A 19,622-nucleotide genomic window follows, 5' to 3' on the forward strand; every position below is an offset into this window, starting at 1 on the left:
CTTTGCTTGTTGGCCCTCCAAGTGTTTGTAGTGTTTTTCAAGAAAGCTTGTTTTGGCCTTGGCTTTGTTTTCCCTTAGAATGAAGGTTTTAATTCTCCAATTCCAGCACCTATCAAAAGACTAGACCTTACCCAAGTCAAGTTTCCATTCAATTAAGCACCAAAGGAGAAATAAATTCCAGCACCAAATTAGAGGTCAAAGAACAAAAGCAAGAAACAATTTTAATTGAATAAAACAGTACCACCAAAAGGAGTTAGATTATGACAACTAGAAAGAGGTCCAAGAAATATTAAGCAAGCAAATAAAAGGTACCAAAATAAAGGTAGGCACACAAAAGAATCCTAAGAATGGCACTAGAATTAGATGACCAAATAAAAAAAACAGCACCACTGGAAAATGTTGTGGGCCAGAAACGTGTTTTTCCCCAATTTATGCTGAGCTTTTTTTTTAAGATATGATTCTGAAATTTGATATGCAAGACATTCAAGATCTTAGCTAAAATCTGGCTTTGGAATCACTCAAAACGCATGCACCAATTTGTTTTAATAAATTTTTCAATTTTGGTGTTCCGTTACGCCAGCTGTAGCGCCTCATATTTGCACACTGATTTTAAAAGATTTATCATTTTTTTTCTGTTGATTATTTTGGACTAATTCTTTTTTTGTCCTTTCTATAACACTTCAAACTTGCAAATTCCAGAGAATCAAAATTTTCCTATGAGTGGAAATATTTTTCTGGAACAAAACAGCCAGCACAGAAAAATTTGAAACAGGGGATTCTGGAAACTGGAAACAAAAACAGCAAGATACCAAAATTTAAACACAATGGAAATTTGTGAAATAGAATTGTGTAGGATCTGAACACAATATGAACTCAAACTAAAATTAAAAAGGCACCAAAAGATTCAAAGAACAGCAGATTCAAAGCAATTAAAGATACCCAAAATCAAGAAACAATCAAGCCAAATAAAGGACTACTAAGAATTGTTGACATTGTGGATGAACATGACTTAACAAAACATATAAGATTCAGAAATTAAGACTCAAAAGCATAATATGAATCAAATAAGAAAGCAATAAAGACTTAAAAGCCTAAAAGAAAATAGCAACTCAAAGGTGTATGGAATCCTATCACAATTTGCACAAGAACTTATTCAAGATCAATTGAACAAAAGTGCTTCGGTTGGATCTTCCACAAAGCACACCAAAACAAATTAAAATGCAAAAAACAGCAAGACAATTATGGAAAAGATAAACAACATGAAATAAAAGAAGAACTAGAAATGAAAAGACCAAAAGCAACTCATCTTGAAGAACCCAAGCTCATGATACCAAATGATGGCATTTCATGAAGGTCTTCTTGAATCATGTAAGAAAAGTGGTGCGGAAGCTATGAAGGTGTGTGTGCAAGATCCTCCTAAGAGTGGTGTTGATCTTGAAGGTGCATGATAGGTATGATTATAAGGAGGTTCGGCCAGCCCAAGGAGATGTGAAGGAAATGAAGTTTAGAGCCTAGAATTCTAGGAGAAGCAAAGCTTGGCACAAAATGGCAGCATAACTTTACTCACAATAAACTTGAAAATACAAGGTGTAGGCTCCTCCTTTTATAAGCTAAGGAGGACCATAATGCAACCCTAATGCTAGCCAAATGAAATGTAAATGTGAAGCACATGGGTGCACGTGGCACATGGGTGCACAAATGAGCGCATGAGAGGGGTGTGTCTAGTTTTTAAGCTCACCCCCTCCATGGGCTTTCTAGACCGGCCTTGGTAAATTTAGAGGTTTTTTTAGAAACTCTAAGTTTACCTAGGTTGGTGTTTTAGGTGCCAAAATTAATTCTAAGAAAATTACAAATAAAGTTCCTATGCTAATTTTGACAATAAATTAAAGTCTACTCTACACTAGAGTTTATGGCATTTGAACATGTAAAAGAACGTCTTCTTGGATCCTCTTGGCCATAACTCTATGGGTGGCCCAAATCTACCCTTTGGTGGGCTTGCATGTGGGTTTGTGCTTGGGCCTCTTCCATCACTTAAGAATCTTGATCCTAATTCTTAAGAAGTGTCACCAAATGAATCAATCTAAAATCAGCTCACATCATGTGGTATCATGAGTTGTGGTGATATTTTGTTCTTGTTGAGTTGAATTGACACTTTACATTCACGCAATTTAAATTCTAGCACCTTTACTTTCTTGTCTTTAATTTCAAGTACCTTTATCTTCTTGTTCTTTAATTTTCCAGCACCTATTTTTTGCACACAAAAAATTCCAGCACCTTATATTCATTGCATTTTTCGTTTTGAATATGTTTCTAGTATATGTCTTTGATCTTGCCTTTTACTTTGAGTTTTATGTGCAATAGTGTTCTGGGAGTCCTTGTTTTGCCTCTACTTACTTGCTTTTAATTTTGAAAGTTTGCAAGTCTTTAGCACTTTGTTTTTAGTAAGAGTTGATTTAGAGTTCCAAACATATGATTTCAAGTGTTGAATTATATTGAATCCATCATAAAAAAAAATTGTGCAAGTTGAATGTTCTTAAAAATTGTTATGATGCAAACAATGGATCTTTCTTTCCATATGTTCATATAGTATAAAAAAAAACAGTACCAAAAAGTACCAAAGGCATTCAAAACAGTTTGGTAATTGCATCTAGACATTACATTTGCACATTAATTCAATTTTCAACTTTGGATTCAACTTGATTGGCAAATTGTTATCTACCTTGTGGAATTTTTTATCTTTTTACTTTTACAAGTTCTAAAGAGTGCACTATCTTTCTTCATTAAAAGTTTAGTAGGTTTCCTTGAGTCTTATTTTGTTCCTTTTTCTTGCTTGTCTTCTTATTCTTAACGTTTTGTCATCATCTTTTGTTCAAACTTTGCTTTAGCTTTTCTTGCTTATCTTTTCCTTGTTTCCTCAAATTTTGTGGTGATTTATTCTTTGAGTAAGTGTAGTTTGCTTTGGCATCTTTCATTTGAGGCTCATCCAATCCACAAGAGAGGTTTGGTTAAGGAAAGAAAATTTTCTTGGAGTGGTTTGAGTGCTCTTTATTTTGTTGCCTCAAGCACATTCTTTCTTATTCTAACAAGTTTTTCTTTAATTGTTTGTTCTTTGTGTTTTGTGTTGTTTTTTTATATAGTGGCTAATCTTTCTAGTGGAGAATCCTCTAAGCCTCATTCTCCTAAAAAAGCATTCCTCATTGGTGAATTAAAGGATGCTAAAAGAATTATTGCACAAAGAGAGGAGGAGATAAGGCAAATGGAGGCAAGACTCCAAAGATTGGAAATGGATCATGAAAGACCTCACCACAACAACCGTGCAAGGAGACACCATCATCATCATAGGCATACCTCACGGAGTTCTCAAAGTTTTCATGGAAATGATGAAGAAGACGATTGGAGGATGCATCATGAAGATAGGCACCAAAATATGGCTAAGCCTTATTTTCCATATGTAAAATTACCACTACAGAAAAAATGTGTAAAAAATGGCGGTTCTAATATGGCGGTTATTAATAACCGCCATAAATTTCAGCATAATACGTCATTTCATTAACCGCCACAATTAGCTTTTAAATTATGTCATTTTTAACTGTCATAATTTTATTTCAGGTAAAACTTTTTATTCCTTTATTCTTATATTTACATTTTTAACTTGATTTAAAAATCCTTCACATTTTCACTTGAAAATTGATTTTCTTTTTGAAAACTTAAGAAAATAATTTTTTTTTAATTTCAGTTTGGAAAAACCCTAACTCCTAACACTCATCACTCTCGTCCCTCTCTCTGCCTCACATGAACCCTAACCCTAACGCTCTCACGAACCCGCACTCTTCGCCTCAATACGAACCTAGCGCTCTTCGCCTCAACACGAACCTAGCGCTCTTCGCCTCAACACGAACCCTAGCACTCTCTGCCCCTACACGGAACCGATTTGAAGGTAATTAACCTGTTGTGCATTCCTTATACTTATGGTAGTTTGTCATTGTTAAATCTAGTTTTTCATATGCTGCTTTGTCCTTTACATTTTAGGTTTTATGCAATGAACCCTAACACTCTCTTCCTCCACACGAACCCGCGCTCTCTGCCTCCACACGAACCCGCGCATCATTCTTCTTGTTGAGATGTTGCAGGTAACATGAATGTCAGCTCCTCCTGTGGTTTCTATGGTCATATAATTTTTAGTTTGTATGTGTCTGGTTGTGATTGTACTTCCAGTTTCCCCAAACAAATTTAGTAGTAAGAAAAAAATTTAGGGTCGAAATTTGCAGCTATTTCCAAATTAAAGAACTAACTAATATTTTCGTTGGAAAAATACATCTTTAGAATTAGGAGAATAAGATTTAGAATCGCTTACAATTAAAGTTGTTTTTCACCTTATATAACTATCATATTATATGAGAATCAGAATTAAGACAGAAAAAGTATGCCACTGATGACACTATGATAAGAATTTGGAGTGTCAAATTTTGCTGTCAGCAAGAAATGTGCTACATTTAACATTACTTCAGATGGCAACAAAAGTAATCGAATAGAAAATTGACTATATAATTGAAACCACCATTCATCCCTCCACAATATGACAAAATTAGATCTCTCTGTTTTCTTAACCTTGTAATATGCAATACATATCTGTTTATGGTTTTACTTTTGTATTATAAAATCCTTTAAGTGAAAGCAATCCCTCTGTTTATTTCTTATTGTTCAACTGCGAAGGAGACAATCCCCTTAGCTCAAAATATTGTCATAAAAAAGAAGAGAATAGGACCATTGTATGATGGTAACTGGTGTTGTATGATGCACCTACGACAGTGTGAATTGGGTAAAAGAATCCTCATGGAGAAGGTGTTAGGAAAGTTAACTAATAAAGAAACCATTGTTAGCTTTGGTTTCGATTGAAGGAACGTGTTGTTGATCTTGATGTTGTTGTTGCTTTTTATGTGTTAGGGAGACTTCTCGTTTGACGCGTTGTTCGGGAACCTAGTGGGCGAGCTTCTTCCGTCCTTCAAATTGGAGGAAGTGGAAGCGGACGACGGCGAGCCGAACGGGCATATCTGAGTGTCGTCCGATGCAGCCAAGTACTCCTCGCAGGCAGTTGCGAGTCCGTTGTTCCCCGGGGTTGAGAAGCTCTTGGCGTTGTTCAAGGATTCTTGCAAGGAGCTGTTTGAGCTTCGGAAAGAGGTTTTCCTTCCTCTACCGATTGGAAATTTAATTTGTTTAAGGTCTTGATTTTATTGTTGTTGTGATTTGGTTGGAAGATTGATGGGAGACTCTACAATCTTAAGAAAGATGTCTCAGTTCAAGACTCTAAGCATCGAAAGACACTTTCTGAGGTGAGTCTCTAATCTACTTGGTTTGTGTTATGCTAAAATTTGCAATTGTTCTTGCTGAGCATTTGGATCAATGGGTGTGAGGTTGTTGTAGGTTAATTGGTCTTCTAGAGTTTGAGCCTTAGGTATATTTTGGTTGCAGAGGAAGAACTTTATCGTTCACTGTAGTCATATTAAACATGGTCTCAAACCAAAATAAATTGCAATATAGTAATTATTTCTTTTAAAAATTACATTTGTTAGTTCTAAGCTCCTTCTTTTGTGCTTTATTATTTTGCTTTTTTCAGAATGAAGATCTTTTATACCTTGCTATCTAACTAGGTCAGAATAATAATGAGCTTTATTATTATGTTTTATGTTTTATTGGTAGATCAATTCCTCCTTTGTCTTTGAAATATAATCCCAGCGAGAAACAACTAGTCAAACAATTGAGTTGATAAAAGTATTTCAGTTGATTCGTGTGGTTTTTACCATTATTCATGTTAGGAAAGTTTACCAATGGTTGGTTATTTCTGCAGTATTTAATGGAGTTCAATAGCAGCCCATGTGATTTGATGGAGCTTTCACCTCTTTTTTCTGATGATAGTCGTGTTGCTGAGGCTGCTTCGGTTGCCCAGAAATTACGTAAGAATTGATATGCCTTTTAATTTATATAATGCTTTAACCTAATTATGTCAACACTATGCTAATATTGTTTATTTTCAAGGTCATTTGCTGAAGATATTGGAAGACATGGAATACCTGTTCCATCAGCTATGGGAAATGCAACTGCTAGCAGAGGCTTAGAAGTTGCAGTTGCTAATTTGCAGGAATACTGCAATGGTAAATATTTTTTTTTTATGAAAAACAGGGACATGTTTATTCAATACATAACTTTAATTTATTCAATGCATTTGGACTAACTTCTTTTCTTTTTTTGAAGTCTCAATTTTGTTTCAAAGTAAATGAAGATTTGGCTAAAAGAGATGTTATTTGTTGTGAGCATTGGTGAAGCTTGTGTTTCTTGAAATCCTTTATTTTATATGCATATTCTTGTTGATTTTATGGCTATTAAGAGTCATACTTTTTGTTTTAGAAAATTCTTAATGTTTATATGTAACTTGATTGTGGAAATAAATCAATGGTAAATATATCAGGATAACTAGATATTTTAGAGACTAGTTTGCTAGTGATATCTTTTTAAGTTCAACCTCTTTTCCCTCTGTAGGTTTTCTTTCATTGGCTAGAATTTTTTTTTTCTGTTGGTTTTGTTTTTTGGTTTTTAGTTTCAATCCCTTGGATTATAAATTATTGATGTCTGTATAGCTAGGTAAAGCATGAAATAAACAACCGTTCAACTCTCATAATTGCTTAGCTGCTCCTTTTCTCTTTACTTTGTTGATCTTATTATCTGCTACATCCCCTATGCACTGGTTCCTTTTGCAGCTAATTGATGAAACAGTAGGAGAAGTAAAGGTTGAGCTGATATGAAGTTAGTTGCTGAGATTTGGAGCCATGATTTTGGGAAAATACAATGCATCAAAGGAAGGCAAAGGCAGAGATGGCCAAACATTCAGATGCCTTTATCACCTTACCAAGTTAGCATGAACTGATATTGCAATTTTTTTAAGGCAAAGATATTTTAAATTCCTTATTTAGTTAAATCCTTCATTTCTTCTTTGTATGGATATTTTTTGTGGGCACATGTGTATGATGTAATATACCTCATGCAAATGGAGTTGCTAATATGGAATTGGAAAGTGGGGGAAGGCAGGTTAATCTAAACTCCAGGGCTTTTCGTTTTATTATAGTTATTATTATTAGTTTTGATTATTTATTCACACTTGTTTTATCTTTTGTTGTAGCAACTAGATTGTGACTTAATGGGGTTGTGATTTCATATAATGGTTTAAATATTATTATAATCTTTCAAAACATCATTACTATAAAAATAATAACTTGCCATAAATAATACAATTTATAATTTATAATAGTAACTTAATAATAATTTAAAATTTAGAGTAAGTTACGACAATATTTACTTTTGGAGTAATATTTTTCTCAGACAACAAAATAATGCCATAAAAGATATAATGTATGTGAGATAATTAAGGAAATTTGTTAGTAGGTAATAAAAGGACATAGGTATCATGAAAAATTTGGAAAAACATATATATATATATATATATAAAAGAAAAAAATCTCTTAAGTTTCAAGTTAATTAATAGGTGAAGATCCTTTTGCAGAAAATGACTGTGGTGGAGGATAAAATGGATGACCCCAGAGACGAGTTTTCCATAAGAATGCGTGTTCTTGCTTTTGATGATGAATCAACATGTCTCATGAATCTGGAGACTATGCTGCGAAGGTGCGAATATCAAGGTGATCTTGTTTAGATTTTCTTTATATTTTTTCATTGCATCATTAATTGTATGTGAATTCTACTCTACTTCTTTTTCCGTCTAGACATTGTTATTTATTCGATTTATAAAAGAATTTGTTTTGTAAACATTAATTTTTTCAAAATTGAGTTTCTTTGTTTGATTTGTTTGGGTTTTCATTTGACAGATCTTATCAAGATATGCCTTAAGACTTCCAATGATTTTGTAAATTAGTCAATTAATGTTATTCGGAAGGGTGAAATGGTTTAATATTTTTCTTAGCATCAATGTGAGAACTTAATGTTGTTAATGCTAAATTGTTCATCTTTTCTTTGTTCTAACCCCATGCATGTGCATCCCTTGAACCCAACTATCAACCTCCTGTGACATTTGTTGTAGTTCAAAAGTGTCATCACCCAAGACTCTTTGCTAGCAACCATCATGACAAGAGTTCTGTTGACAAGAGTGTGTTGACAAGAGTGGCAACATATTGCCTGGTATTTACTTTAGTTCACTATTTGGTGCCATATCCTTTAAAGAAACTTGTTTAACTATGGTGGTAAATAATTTTACTTATAAAATATTGCAGACACAATTGTTGATTTTAAAATCTGCCATCCAACAGAGTTTGACTTTTATCTTCATAGCCATGCTAGAATACAGGTGAGATCTTTTACTCTTTTTGCTCATAACTTGTAATTTTATGTTAAATTACATCCTCACTGATGTAAACCATGTGTTACACAGGGTACAAGCCGTCCTGCTCACTATCACGTGTTGTGGGTGAAAACAATTTTACTGCAAATGCTTTGCAAACTCTTACTAACAACCTCTGCTACACGTAAGTTCGTTTGCGTTGCTTTTCAAATTCCCGTGTTCCCATTTTTAGACAGAATACTAAATTTGATGTTTTTGTTTTGTTAGATATGCTAGATGCACTCGATCTGTTTCCATTTGTGAGTTCCCCTTCTTATGTCTTGTTTAATGGACTCTTAATGTTACTTTTACATATATTCATTACTGTAATATTCAAATTCATTTACTTAAAGTTATTTATTTCAGGTATTAGAAACTAGAAGTGGTGCTCCATCACCTAATCAAATAATAGAATCAAGTGGTGGAAGCAAAACTGATTAAGAATATGTATTTTAATTTTAAACTTGATTAGGGATGTATGAACTTTTGAACAATTATGTGTGTAATTTTAAACTTGATTAGGGATGTATGAACTTTTTGTGTTTTAATTTTCATTTACATATAAACTTTTGAACATTATTATGTGTGCTTTAATATTCAATGAAATAAATGGATGATTATAACTTTATACATTATTTTATTTTATTATGAAAAAGTGGTGGTTAATTTTTATAATTGTATGAAACAGATTATAAATGTAGTTAAATTTTATAATTGTATAAAACAGATTATAAAAAGATTAAAACAAATGGTGGTTAAATTTTATAATTGTATAAAACAGATTATAAAAAAGATTATAAAAAGTGGTGGTTAAATTTTATTTATTCAGAATTAAAATTACGTCAGTTAAAAACGTCACTACTTACTTATATTATGGCGCCAAAATCTTCTTCAATGAATGTAAATTGAGACAGTTATAACTGACACTACTTACATATAAAAACCGCCACTATTTACACTATGTTTAAAGTGGCGGGTGTTGCGGCGGGTAGAGTAAAACCGCCACATTAAACTTTCTGGCGGCCAGTTCTATGGTGGTTTGGAAAACCGCCACAAGCGTATATTGTGGCGGTTATAAACGCCAATTTATACGAAAATAACCGCCACAATATACACTTTTTTTTGTAGTGTACCTAGTTTTAGTGGTGAAGGAAATCCTAATGTGTACCTAGGTTGGGAGGCTAAATTTGAACAAATCTTTCATGTACATGAGGTCCAAGAAGACCAAAGGGTTAGGCTAGCCTCTTTAGAATTTATGGACTATGCCATGCAATGGTGGCACAAAACTCTTATGGACATTGGGCTAAACAAGAGACCTCCCGTGGTCCCTTGGGATGATTTAAGAGTTTGCATGCGCACTAGATTTGTGCCTCCACACTTTAGGAAAGACCTTTTGTTGAGGCTCCAACAGCTTTATCAAGGCACGCTAAGTGCGGATGCTTATTTTAAAGAACTTGAAACGCTTTTAACTAAAGTTGACATGCATGAAAGTGAAAAGTCCAAAATGGCTAGGTTTGTAACTGGATTGAGAAAAGATATTCAAGATGTGGTAGAATTATATGAGTACTCATCTTTAGAAAAATTGGTTCACCTTGCCATCAAGATTGAATCACAACTTTCAAAGAAATCTTTTTCAAAAACTACTCATAATGATGGCTACTACCACTCATCTTGGAAAAATACAAACAAAACTTCTTCTAAAATTTTTGTAAAGGAGTCCACTTCCAAATCTAGAGATTTTCCACCCTCTTAGAATCTCTAGGTTTGAAAGTAGAGTCTTTAGAAGGCAATTTTGAAAAATATTTATTTTCGATTTTCCAAGAAGAGTGGTAATAGCCATCATTATGAGAATTTTTAAAAGAATTTTTCTTGCAATTTGAGATTCTACCTTGATGGCAAGGTGAACCAAAGTTTCTAAAGAAGAATACTCATGAAGCTCTACCACATCTTGGATTTCCCTTCTAAGACCACTAACAAATCTAGCCATTTTAGCTTCATCACTTTCATGCATATCAACTTTGATTAAAAACATGTCAAGTTCTTTAAAATAATCATCCACACTAAGCGTGCCTTGATGAAGCCTTTGGAGCTTCAACAAAAGGTCTTTCTTAAAGTGTGGAGGGACAAATCTAGCACGCATACATGCTTTTAAATCATCCCAAGAGACCACGGGCGGCCTCTTGTTTAGCCCAATGTCCATAAGAGTTTTGTGCCACCATTGCATGGCATAGTCCATGAACTCTAAAGAAGGTAACCTCACCCTTTGGTCTTCTAGGACCTCATGTACATGAAAAAATTGGTCAACTTTGGCCTCCCATCCCAAATACACATTAGGATCCCCCTCACCACTAAAGCTAGGTAATTTTACATAAGGCAAATAAGGCTTAGCCACATTTTGGCACCTTTCTTCATAGTGTCCATAAGAACTTTGAGAAGTCCTTGAAGCATGCCTATGATGGCGATGATGTCTTCTCTCATAGTATAGGTGAGTATCTTCATGGTTCATCTCCAATATTTAGAGCCTTGCCTCCATTTGACGTATCATCTCATCCTTTTGTGCAATTGTTTGTTTAACATCCTTTAATTCACCAATGCTTTTTGTGGTGAATGAGGCTTAGAGGAATCTCCATTAGAAAAATTAGCCATGATATCAAAGAAACACAAACACAAGGAGCAAACAATTAAAGAAAACTTGTTAGAAGAAAAACAATGCTTGTTGGAAAATAAAAGAGCACTCAAACCACTCCAAGAAAATATATGTTGTCCTTAACCAAGTCTCCTTGTGGATTGGATGAGCTTCAAGTGAAAAATGTCAAAGCAAACTACACTTACTCAAAGACCAAATCACCACAAAACTTTAGGAAACAAGAAAAGACAAACAAGAAAAGGTGTAAACAAGAAATAGATAAACCAAAACAGAATAAAAGATATGACAAAACTTGAAGAAGAATATGAAATGAAAAAGACAAGCAAGAAAAATAAGGCACTCAATGAAAAGCTAGCACACAAAGGAATCCTAAAGAATAGTACTAGAATAGATGAAGAAAACCAAAAAACAATGCTACTGGAATTTTTGAATAAAATGTGGGTGACTTTAAAGATTTAACTGGAACCGGATAAAGCAAACTGAAATTTGAAATTTAAACCACTGGAAGTTCAAGATATTATCTAAAAATAGGCATGGAATCACACAAAAACAGTGCGCCAATTAATTGTGATAAATTTTTCAAAATCACTGTCGCGTCATCGTATTTTCCGCGCCAGAATTGCACAGTGTGCGTATTTGATTTATCATTTTTTTTGTACTTTGAATTTTGATACACTTCTTTTTTTCAATCTTTTATAACACTTCAAAATACTAAAATCCAGAGTTTCAAAATTTTTCTCCAACAGAATTAATTTTCATAAGCAATTTCAGTTCATAAGCAATTTCAGTCAGCACAAAAACTGGAAAACAGAGAAACCTATGCTGGAACTAAAAAAAAAAACAGAATTAAGAGACTTCAAAGATACAAAAGAATTGATGTATATGAACTTGAATATATCTAATACACAAGCATGAATCAAAACTAAAAATAAAATTCACCAAAGGATAAAAAAAACAGAAAAAGAAAACTGCATTCAAGGAAAAAAAATCAAGCAACCAAAATTAGCACAAAAGAAAAGTACTACAAAGAAGTGATGACATACTAGGAAAAACAAGACATGACAAAACATATATGGATTCAAAAAGAAAAATGACTCAAACACAATCAATTTCACCAATTAAAAACAGCAAGAAAGACTTAAAGAAAGCAAAAACAGAATAGCTAACACAAAAAACAGAATTAAAGTGTCGATCAACTCAAAAAAAAATTCGAACACAACCATAGCTCTAGATAGCACATGATGTGAGTTGAATCAAGCATAGACACTTTTCAGCATATGAAAACAACAATATATGTGAAGAAAGATAACAATTAGGAGTTATAATCAAAGACAAACAAATCCGTACAAGTGGAGGAACTTAAGGAAACATCATTGGAGAACAAAGCTTTCCATAAGATGAACCAAACTCAAGATTGAGTGTCATTCCACATTGAACCGAAAACAATACAAGGAATTGAATACAATTACCAAATCAAATGAAGCTATAAGTGCATAATTGAAAAGGAAAACACAAGATGAACAAGAACAACCGAATGAAATGAAGAACAAGACATAAGAACACAAATTACCGATTGAAATTATAAGAACATGACTAGGAAATGGAAATGGAGACGGAATGGGAAAAACTTATGTGGTTGTAGTCCATGGGAGGGATGAACACGCCACTTGGAGGTGATGATCCAAGATAAATGCTTGAATGCCGCCACTTGGAGCTTCCCAATCACTCACAAGATGAGACAAGAAGAAGGAGAAACAATTCTCACAACTAACACACTAATTTGTGTATAGTAACCTTTCTTAAAATTCAAAATTCTGAATTTATATGACCATGGCCTCTCTATTTATAGTAAAAGAGGGCTGAAAATGAAAAGGCATAATTCTAAAGCTAGACAATTCAAAATTGGCGCCAAATCAAGTCACATGAGAAGTGTGATTTGCTTTCCTACTTTGGCACCTCCTAAAACTACATCTACACCTACTCTTTATGTCACATGGAAGGTGTGACTTGTTTTTGTACATTAGCACCCCTTAATTAACATCTACACCTTCCTTTTAAAGTTCTACTAAAAAACTACACAAAAGTAATTACAAAAAGAGACATCCATTGATGCTCATTTATTAATGCTTGACCTTGCTCCTCATGGGTTGGGCTTGGGCCTCATCTTTTGAAAAAACTAATAAGAAGAACTTTAAATGTTTTGGCCCTTGTCCATTCCTCCTATTAATAACATCTTTTTGATTCTCATCACACCTTCACTTCCTAAATCAACAAACTAAAACTTCAAGTAAAAAATGTTTTAAATTTTAGGCTATGGTCATATTGCTTCAAATTGTCTTTAATAAGGCACCGGGTATGGAAAATATTTTCCCCTTGACTTTCATCAAAAGGTTTGTGAAGTTTCCCTAACATGTGTCTTACTACTAACAAATCACCTTCACATGGTTTCTCATATTCTTCTTCACTTGGGCTTTCTGAAGAAGTAGGGGAGCTAGATCTAGAGGATTGGGAACTTTGATAACTGACTACAACCCCCCCCCCCCCAACACCCTTTTTATCATCATGGTTCTTTTGGTAAGACAATTGGCAACTATGTGCCCGAAACCTAGACATTTAAAGTATTTTTTACTTCAGATTTTGGTGGGTGACTTAGGAGTAGAAATGGAATGATGATCTTTAGAAACTCTATGTTGTGAGGGGGTTTCCTTTGAGAACTTGGAAGGGAAAGTTTTGAGTCGTTCGAGGTGGTGAATTCGTGGTAATCAAGGTACTGATCTTTGTCATGATGGATTTTCGAGCTTTAGTGATGAAAGTCGAGTGGAAGTCCTTTCGCATGAAACTCTCTAATGCTCAATTCAGTAAAAGTATAATAATCTCTGAATAGTATTTGAATGAAAGTATTAAGTAAGTCGAGAAGTACTTTGTGATATTGTATTTATAAGCTTTTGGTATGACGTGTAAGTAACCATTTTTTATTTTCTTGGTGATGCTGACCATTTTTTATTTTCTTGGTGATGCTGATCTCTACCATCATATGACTGGTTATAATGACATTAAGATTATTATTTTCCAACATGAGAGAGATATGCGGATAATTGCACGTAGTTATTATCCACTTGGTTGGTGGATATTAACTGCTCTACATAATGGCAGAGCCCCCAGCCACACACAACCACATAACAAGGAGGATGAAGACCTATAAGTTGTTTATTGATTTAACTGCAAATATGGTTCTATTGGACTTTTGTTTATTTTTGTAGGCCCAATCAAGAAGACAACTCTAGGGTGAAGGAATGTACAAACATATCCAAGAAGACCTTCAACTCATCAAAACATAAACTAGAGCTTTGGTCAAAAGAACACAAGAAGACTGAGTTTTTGCTGACTAGTCAACATTATTTTTGGGTCAAGCTTTAGCTTAAATAAATTGTATAAATTTGTTTAGGATTTCATAAAATAATTGGACCAAATATTTAGGCCGAGTAGCATAGGTTTTTGGTCTTGTATTTGGGCTAATAGTTAAAAAGGTCTAGTTCGGGTTAAAAGTGACTAGTTAGAATATATTGGAGAGCGAAAATCACCTTGGCATGGAGCACATGGACATCTACATGGCAACCTAGGAGTGGAGAGGATTTAGCATGGAAGGTGTACCGTCCCGTATCCGGGCGTTGACTAAGTCAAGGTCAAAGTCAACGGCTGGAGAGTCAAAGTCAACGCAAGGCGTCGCCTGGGTGGAGAGACGCCAAGAGGAAGCGTCGCCAAGGCAAGGTGTCGCCTAGGTGAAGGCGTCGCCCAACCAGGGCGTTGCCAGATCAAACAGTGCTAAAGTAAGGCAATCACGGTGTGGTTCCCCGATACCCATGGGTAGGAAAGACCATGGAGGGAGCGACGCCGTGGGAAGGCCTCAGGTCCCAACAACACGGGGCAGCGATAAAGAGAAGGAAAAGGTGGCTTCAAGGCCATAGTAATAGTACCAGTGAAGGGCAGTCTGACTCGTGAAGTGCTCCTGCCGCCCCAGAAACGCCCGTGGGGCAGATACGACTCAAGAGGAAAGTCACGCCCAGGGCAACCGGGTGCAGAGTACAAAAGGAAGGCAGATACGCTCTCAAAGTAAGTGACTAGATACTTGGGGGCATGAGTTGGCACCCAAAAAGTCACCCCTAGCGCAGTAGCACTCCCAGCAGGAGGACTCACACGTAGAAACGTCCCCAGGTGGGCCGAAGCGCCCCCAGATGGGGTCATGGCGTCGTGAGGCCCTCCACGTGTACGACAGCCATGCCAGAATAGAAACACCCTTTAGTCAGGTGCCAGGTAATTAAAAGTTATTCAATACAGTTTCCCTTTCGAGCATTCAGGTACTATAATGGCTCCCGAGCGTTTCAACGTCTTAAATGCGCTACGTTTTCTAATTAAGCGCTTTAATGAGTGCGTTACGTTTGTGATTAAAAGCGCTTTAAGGCGCTTTAAATGCTTGGGTAGTTTAAATAGCGCAGAGAATGTTGGAAAAAGGGTTGGAACTTTCGGCAAATTTACAGGGAACTCTCTAGTTGCTTGCTCGTGCTTCAAGGTTACGTACAAGTGACTGGGGAATATTTTTGCCTGAAGGAGACAACACACACATATACACAGTTCTTTTACCACCTTCAGAGTGCCATACGCGGTGCTCAGACACGTAGGTGGACAGTTTTTGGTGTTTCTTGCTGGCTGACTTGAGCGTCGGAGTGCACACGGCCGCTAGGGCGCCTTTTTGTCCTCTTTTTTGCAGGAATCCACAGGCAATCAGTGGGAAGGAGTCCCTAGCTGACGGTTGAGGTCGCGCACGAAGACGTCCCGGTCAACCGGACGGAACAGAAGGTATGAGCTAAACATGAAAAGCATGAGTCCACATGGCACCTTCTCATAGAGTTTTCAATCCTCTCTCATATAAATTGAGGTGTTTGACTCTCATTTTTCTAAGATCAATTTAATGAGTGAATTGCTGTCAAGTTTGCATGCTTTCTCAGTTCCTTGTTTTGTCTCTCTAGGATAGAGACCTTGATCTTCTTCTTTATCTTCTTCAAGTGATATGACCCAACCAGTGATTCTCCATACCTATCATACACCTTCAATGAAACCATAACTCAATTGAAGTCATTCTTATCTTTTTCAACCATTAGCTTCTGTCAATTCACATTAAATTTTCCAGGGAACCAATTTAAAAATCAAGCCAACACTATCAGTGTGTTTGTAGGATCGGACAATACAAATAATAATAACTTTATCATATTTTAAAATTTGGAAAGTAGTTTTTTTTTTCAAGATTCATAGTAAATCGTCCTACAAATGTATCTTAAAAATAGAATATTATTTTTGGTTATTCATGCATTAGGTCGGTTTTTTTCCCAAGAGTGAATTATTAAAATATGTGTTATTAAGAGGATCTTCAAAGCAAGTACGTGGATTCCATCATATTTATCATTGAAATTTCCTCGATATATAAACGTAAAAATAACCACAAAAACAAATTAATAATTTAACCAAAACAAATGTAAGCTTGACAGTATGTAGATATATAATCTACGTACAAGCTTAGAAAGACATCGTGTCTTGTCAACTACCTCAATCAACAACCTGTGCCTAGGGTCAAGTTGAGTCCACAGTGCAACGCAAATTTCTTTGCCCCGTTTGATGAATACCACGGCAGACTCCGCCACCGAGAGCGACGGTGGTGGGCCCCGGCCCACGATTAAGCTCAACGTTTGGTTTGGTTCCTCCAACCACGAAGTTCACCTCCCGGCCCAATCAACTTTCGGTTAGGTTTCTCTTTTTCAATCAATGGTACCATATTAATATTATTATTTAATCACAAATTTAATAATTTATAGAGTTGGCTTTATTGGACTTGAATCTATTGAGTTTGGTGTTCCAGGGGATATTTGGGTTCAGTCAAAAGAATTGGTAGTGAAGGGGGAAAAATTAGAAATTACTGGAATAGGGTTTGGTTTTCAAATGACACGTGTTGAAGAGACGTTGGTGGAGTTTGGGGAACATTAAATTGATAAATATGAGGGATATTTGGTCAAGATCCAACTTAATAAACTATTGAAGTTTTGCACGGAAAGGATTGAACTTTGTTACTGCAAAGTAGATTTCTTTCGTGTTAGTTAGCTAATGGAAGGTAATAAGAACATGTTTACTCATTTCATGTTGTGATAGCAGGAATGTTCTGAACCCAGTTTCTACTTTAAGTTGAAAAAATGTACTTTGATATGGTTACACTGGTTATAGTCTATTTATTTATCTGTATGGGAATGTTGATAGTGAATTATGAGAAGATAGCGTGTTATAATAAGCTCTGTAGTTGTAATTCTATTAGCTTTGGATGAGTGCAAGAAAGTGTCGGTGAAATTATGATACTGAAATAAATTTCTGAACCAAGGAATACTGCAGCATTGTAATAGCTTCTTAAGAAAGAGTGAAAATTGACTTGTCTTAATAGTGAGCTATAGTAAGTACTGTAGGAATAGAATGAATTTTGTTTTGATTGATACATGTGTTTCTCTTATTTTGGGTTTTTAATAACAGGGGATGTCAAGAATTTGCTTGTCAATAAAACTGGTTTAGAGCCTGAACAGCAGCGACTTTTCTTCAGAGGGATAGAAAAGGGTGATAATCAGCATTTGCACCTCGAAGGTGTAAAGGACAAGTCAAAGATTTTTCTTTTGGAGGGAACTGCTAGCAAAGAGAGGAAAGCCGAGGAAACCAGAAAGCAAAATGAAATGTCTAAAGCTTTTGAGGCTATTACTGGTGTCAGAGCTGAGGTGGACAAGCTCTCAAATAGGGTGAGAATATGTTTGAAGTATAAGTACTATGCTTATTATAGAAGTGAATTGTTGAATTATTTTAATTTTTCAGGTGACTGCTATAGAAGTAGCTATGAATGCGGGGAATAAAGCTTCTGGGAAGAGTTTCTTATGTTGACAGAGTTGCTTATGAGTCAATTGCTAAAGCTGGACAGTATAGATGCTGAAGGTGAAGCAAAGTTGCAGAGAAAAGCTGAGGTAGTAGTGATTTGGTTTGAAAAGTTGAAATGTTAATTATTTGTTTGTTATTTTCCTTTCTTTCCTCTATTTCATGCAATCTCATGTATTGGTCACTTATACTTCATAACACCCCTCAAGTTTACTGTATAAATTATAAAGCAGTGCATGAAATTATGTGAAGTGTTTTTCACGAAGATGCATTGCATTTCAATGTCTCCCTAGTGAAAAAGTCGTGTTAATAAAAGAAATCTTGAGAAAGTGTTATGATCCGTCATGTAACATTTTTCTTTGTTGTTGTAGCTAGGAATGGCAACTATCAATACACTTGAAAGCCAAAACTTACGTAGTGACAACTTATACTTGTGTTCTTTATCATTGGAGGAGACAAAGGAGATAGTTAAGAGTGACTTTGTGATGTAAAGCTTAATAGGTTGAGATGATCTTGATCAACTCAAGAGGTGTTGGAGAGGAGAAACTCCATGGTTTTTGAAGCATTAGTCGGGAGCATGTAAACCCATGAAGAAACCCATTTTGTTTGTATTAGTTTCAAAGGGAAAACAAGAACAAGTAAAGAAATGAAAACAAAAATGGATTTAGACTAAGAAATGGAGAAGAACACGCCACCTTCAATTAAAGAACCAAAGGATAAGTGCAAGAAGAATCACCACTTGAGAAAGCCTCCCAAGATAAGAACCAAAGTAGAGAACTCTCAAGACTCTCAAAGTGAACTCACAAAGGAAAATTTCATTTAATCTTCAAGGGTAAGTTTACAAATGGGGCGACTCTTTTTTTATAATGGAGGATTTCGTCCAAGGAGAGCAAGAGACAACAGAATTGAGTTAACCAATAGACACTAGCATCAAATTGTCTACCCACTTTTGTCTTTGGAAAAGAGTTGTACAATTTTTAACTTTTCTATTAAACTTATCTTTCTAGAACTAATATGTTATTTCATCTCCAAGCTAATATCGAATACAGCTCATCTATTGATTGTTTTCTGGATCATTTGATTTACATAAAGTCTTCATTGATTGAACTTCTTTAGGAATCTTCAAACCACTTTGTAATTCCATTATGCATTATTTTTGTTATCATGGCTTTCACAATGAAAATCATATTATAGTTCATCAACAATCGGGAAGAAAGAACTTTTTTATGGATCAAATATAGCCATCGTAGTCCTTATGAACAATGTTTTTTTTTATTACAAAGCATTGACCAAGTTTGAAACCTTTGGTCCAACAAAATGGCTCAATATTGCCTCTGAATTTTTTGTCTCTTTATTTCATGTTTAGTATCTATGCATGTTAAGTTTTCTTTCTATGCAGCTTAGGAAAAGAAAGTGAGTATCTCTTTATGGTAATAATCATTGTAGGGCAAGCATTTAATATTCATTTGTGTTTGACAATGTTTCGTTTTATATGAAATACTACTGGGTTTTCATCATTTGCGTTTTAGACGTTCCTTGACCTTGCTGATACATTATACATCTACCTTGGGAAGCAGTTTCTTTTTTATTCTGATCAAATTTCTTTATCCTGACTAGAAGTTCAATAAGTGGTAGAAATAT

General features: G+C 35.1%; 2 protein-coding genes across 12 annotated transcripts; both read left to right on the top strand.

The window, feature by feature from the left end:
• The first annotated feature begins 6,039 nt into the window (after positions 1–6,039).
• On the top strand, positions 6,040–8,908 carry LOC137819573 (two-component response regulator ARR18-like). Of its 9 annotated transcripts, XM_068623462.1 has the most exons (7): positions 6,040–6,149; positions 6,753–6,904; positions 7,553–7,688; positions 8,087–8,184; positions 8,277–8,350; positions 8,435–8,528; positions 8,612–8,908. In XM_068623462.1, exons 2-6 carry the CDS (start codon positions 6,794–6,796, stop codon positions 8,472–8,474), a joined length of 459 nt encoding a protein of 152 aa, XP_068479563.1. In that variant the 5' UTR covers positions 6,040–6,149; positions 6,753–6,793; the 3' UTR covers positions 8,475–8,528; positions 8,612–8,908. The 9 variants fall into 9 exon arrangements, 6 of the variants coding, with proteins under 6 accessions (XP_068479563.1, XP_068479559.1, XP_068479560.1 ...); XR_011082335.1 differs by having other exon boundaries at positions 6,753–7,080; positions 8,087–8,350; XM_068623458.1 differs by lacking the exon at positions 8,277–8,350 and having other exon boundaries at positions 6,753–7,080.
• Positions 8,909–16,549: 7,641 nt separating this feature from the next.
• LOC137818691 (BAG family molecular chaperone regulator 4-like) lies at positions 16,550–19,057 on the top strand. 3 transcript variants are annotated; one of them, XR_011082122.1, is made up of 4 exons: positions 16,554–16,821; positions 17,595–17,851; positions 17,925–18,070; positions 18,353–19,057. XR_011082122.1 is itself a non-coding variant. In XM_068622254.1 (3 exons), the coding sequence occupies exons 1-3, from the start codon at positions 16,698–16,700 to the stop codon at positions 17,988–17,990; spliced, it is 447 nt and encodes a 148-aa protein (XP_068478355.1). In that variant the 5' UTR covers positions 16,550–16,697; the 3' UTR covers positions 17,991–18,246. The 3 variants fall into 3 exon arrangements, 1 of the variants encoding a protein (XP_068478355.1); XR_011082123.1 differs by having other exon boundaries at positions 18,357–19,057; XM_068622254.1 differs by lacking the exon at positions 18,353–19,057 and having other exon boundaries at positions 16,550–16,821; positions 17,925–18,246.
• Positions 19,058–19,622: the final 565 nt, after the last annotated feature.

Source organism: Phaseolus vulgaris, chromosome 10, assembly GCF_000499845.2.
Source record: "Phaseolus vulgaris cultivar G19833 chromosome 10, P. vulgaris v2.0, whole genome shotgun sequence".
NCBI classification, from domain to species: domain Eukaryota; kingdom Viridiplantae; phylum Streptophyta; class Magnoliopsida; order Fabales; family Fabaceae; genus Phaseolus; species Phaseolus vulgaris.

Excerpts from the sequence above, each read along its gene's own strand:
- LOC137818691 (XM_068622254.1), top strand. The coding sequence starts at position 16,698 with ATGAATACCACGGCAGACTCCGCCACCGAGAGCGACGGTGGTGGGCCC. Across the intron at positions 16,822-17,594 it reads CCCGGCCCAATCAACTTTCG|GGGATGTCAAGAATTTGCTT; the intron begins GTTAGGTTTCTC and ends TTTTAATAACAG. Across the intron at positions 17,852-17,924 it reads TGGACAAGCTCTCAAATAGG|GTGACTGCTATAGAAGTAGC; the intron begins GTGAGAATATGT and ends TTAATTTTTCAG.
- LOC137819573 (XM_068623457.1), top strand. The coding sequence starts at position 6,794 with ATGAAGTTAGTTGCTGAGATTTGGAGCCATGATTTTGGGAAAATACAA. Across the intron at positions 8,185-8,434 it reads GAGTGGCAACATATTGCCTG|GGTACAAGCCGTCCTGCTCA; the intron begins GTATTTACTTTA and ends TGTGTTACACAG. Across the intron at positions 8,529-8,611 it reads ACTAACAACCTCTGCTACAC|ATATGCTAGATGCACTCGAT; the intron begins GTAAGTTCGTTT and ends TTGTTTTGTTAG.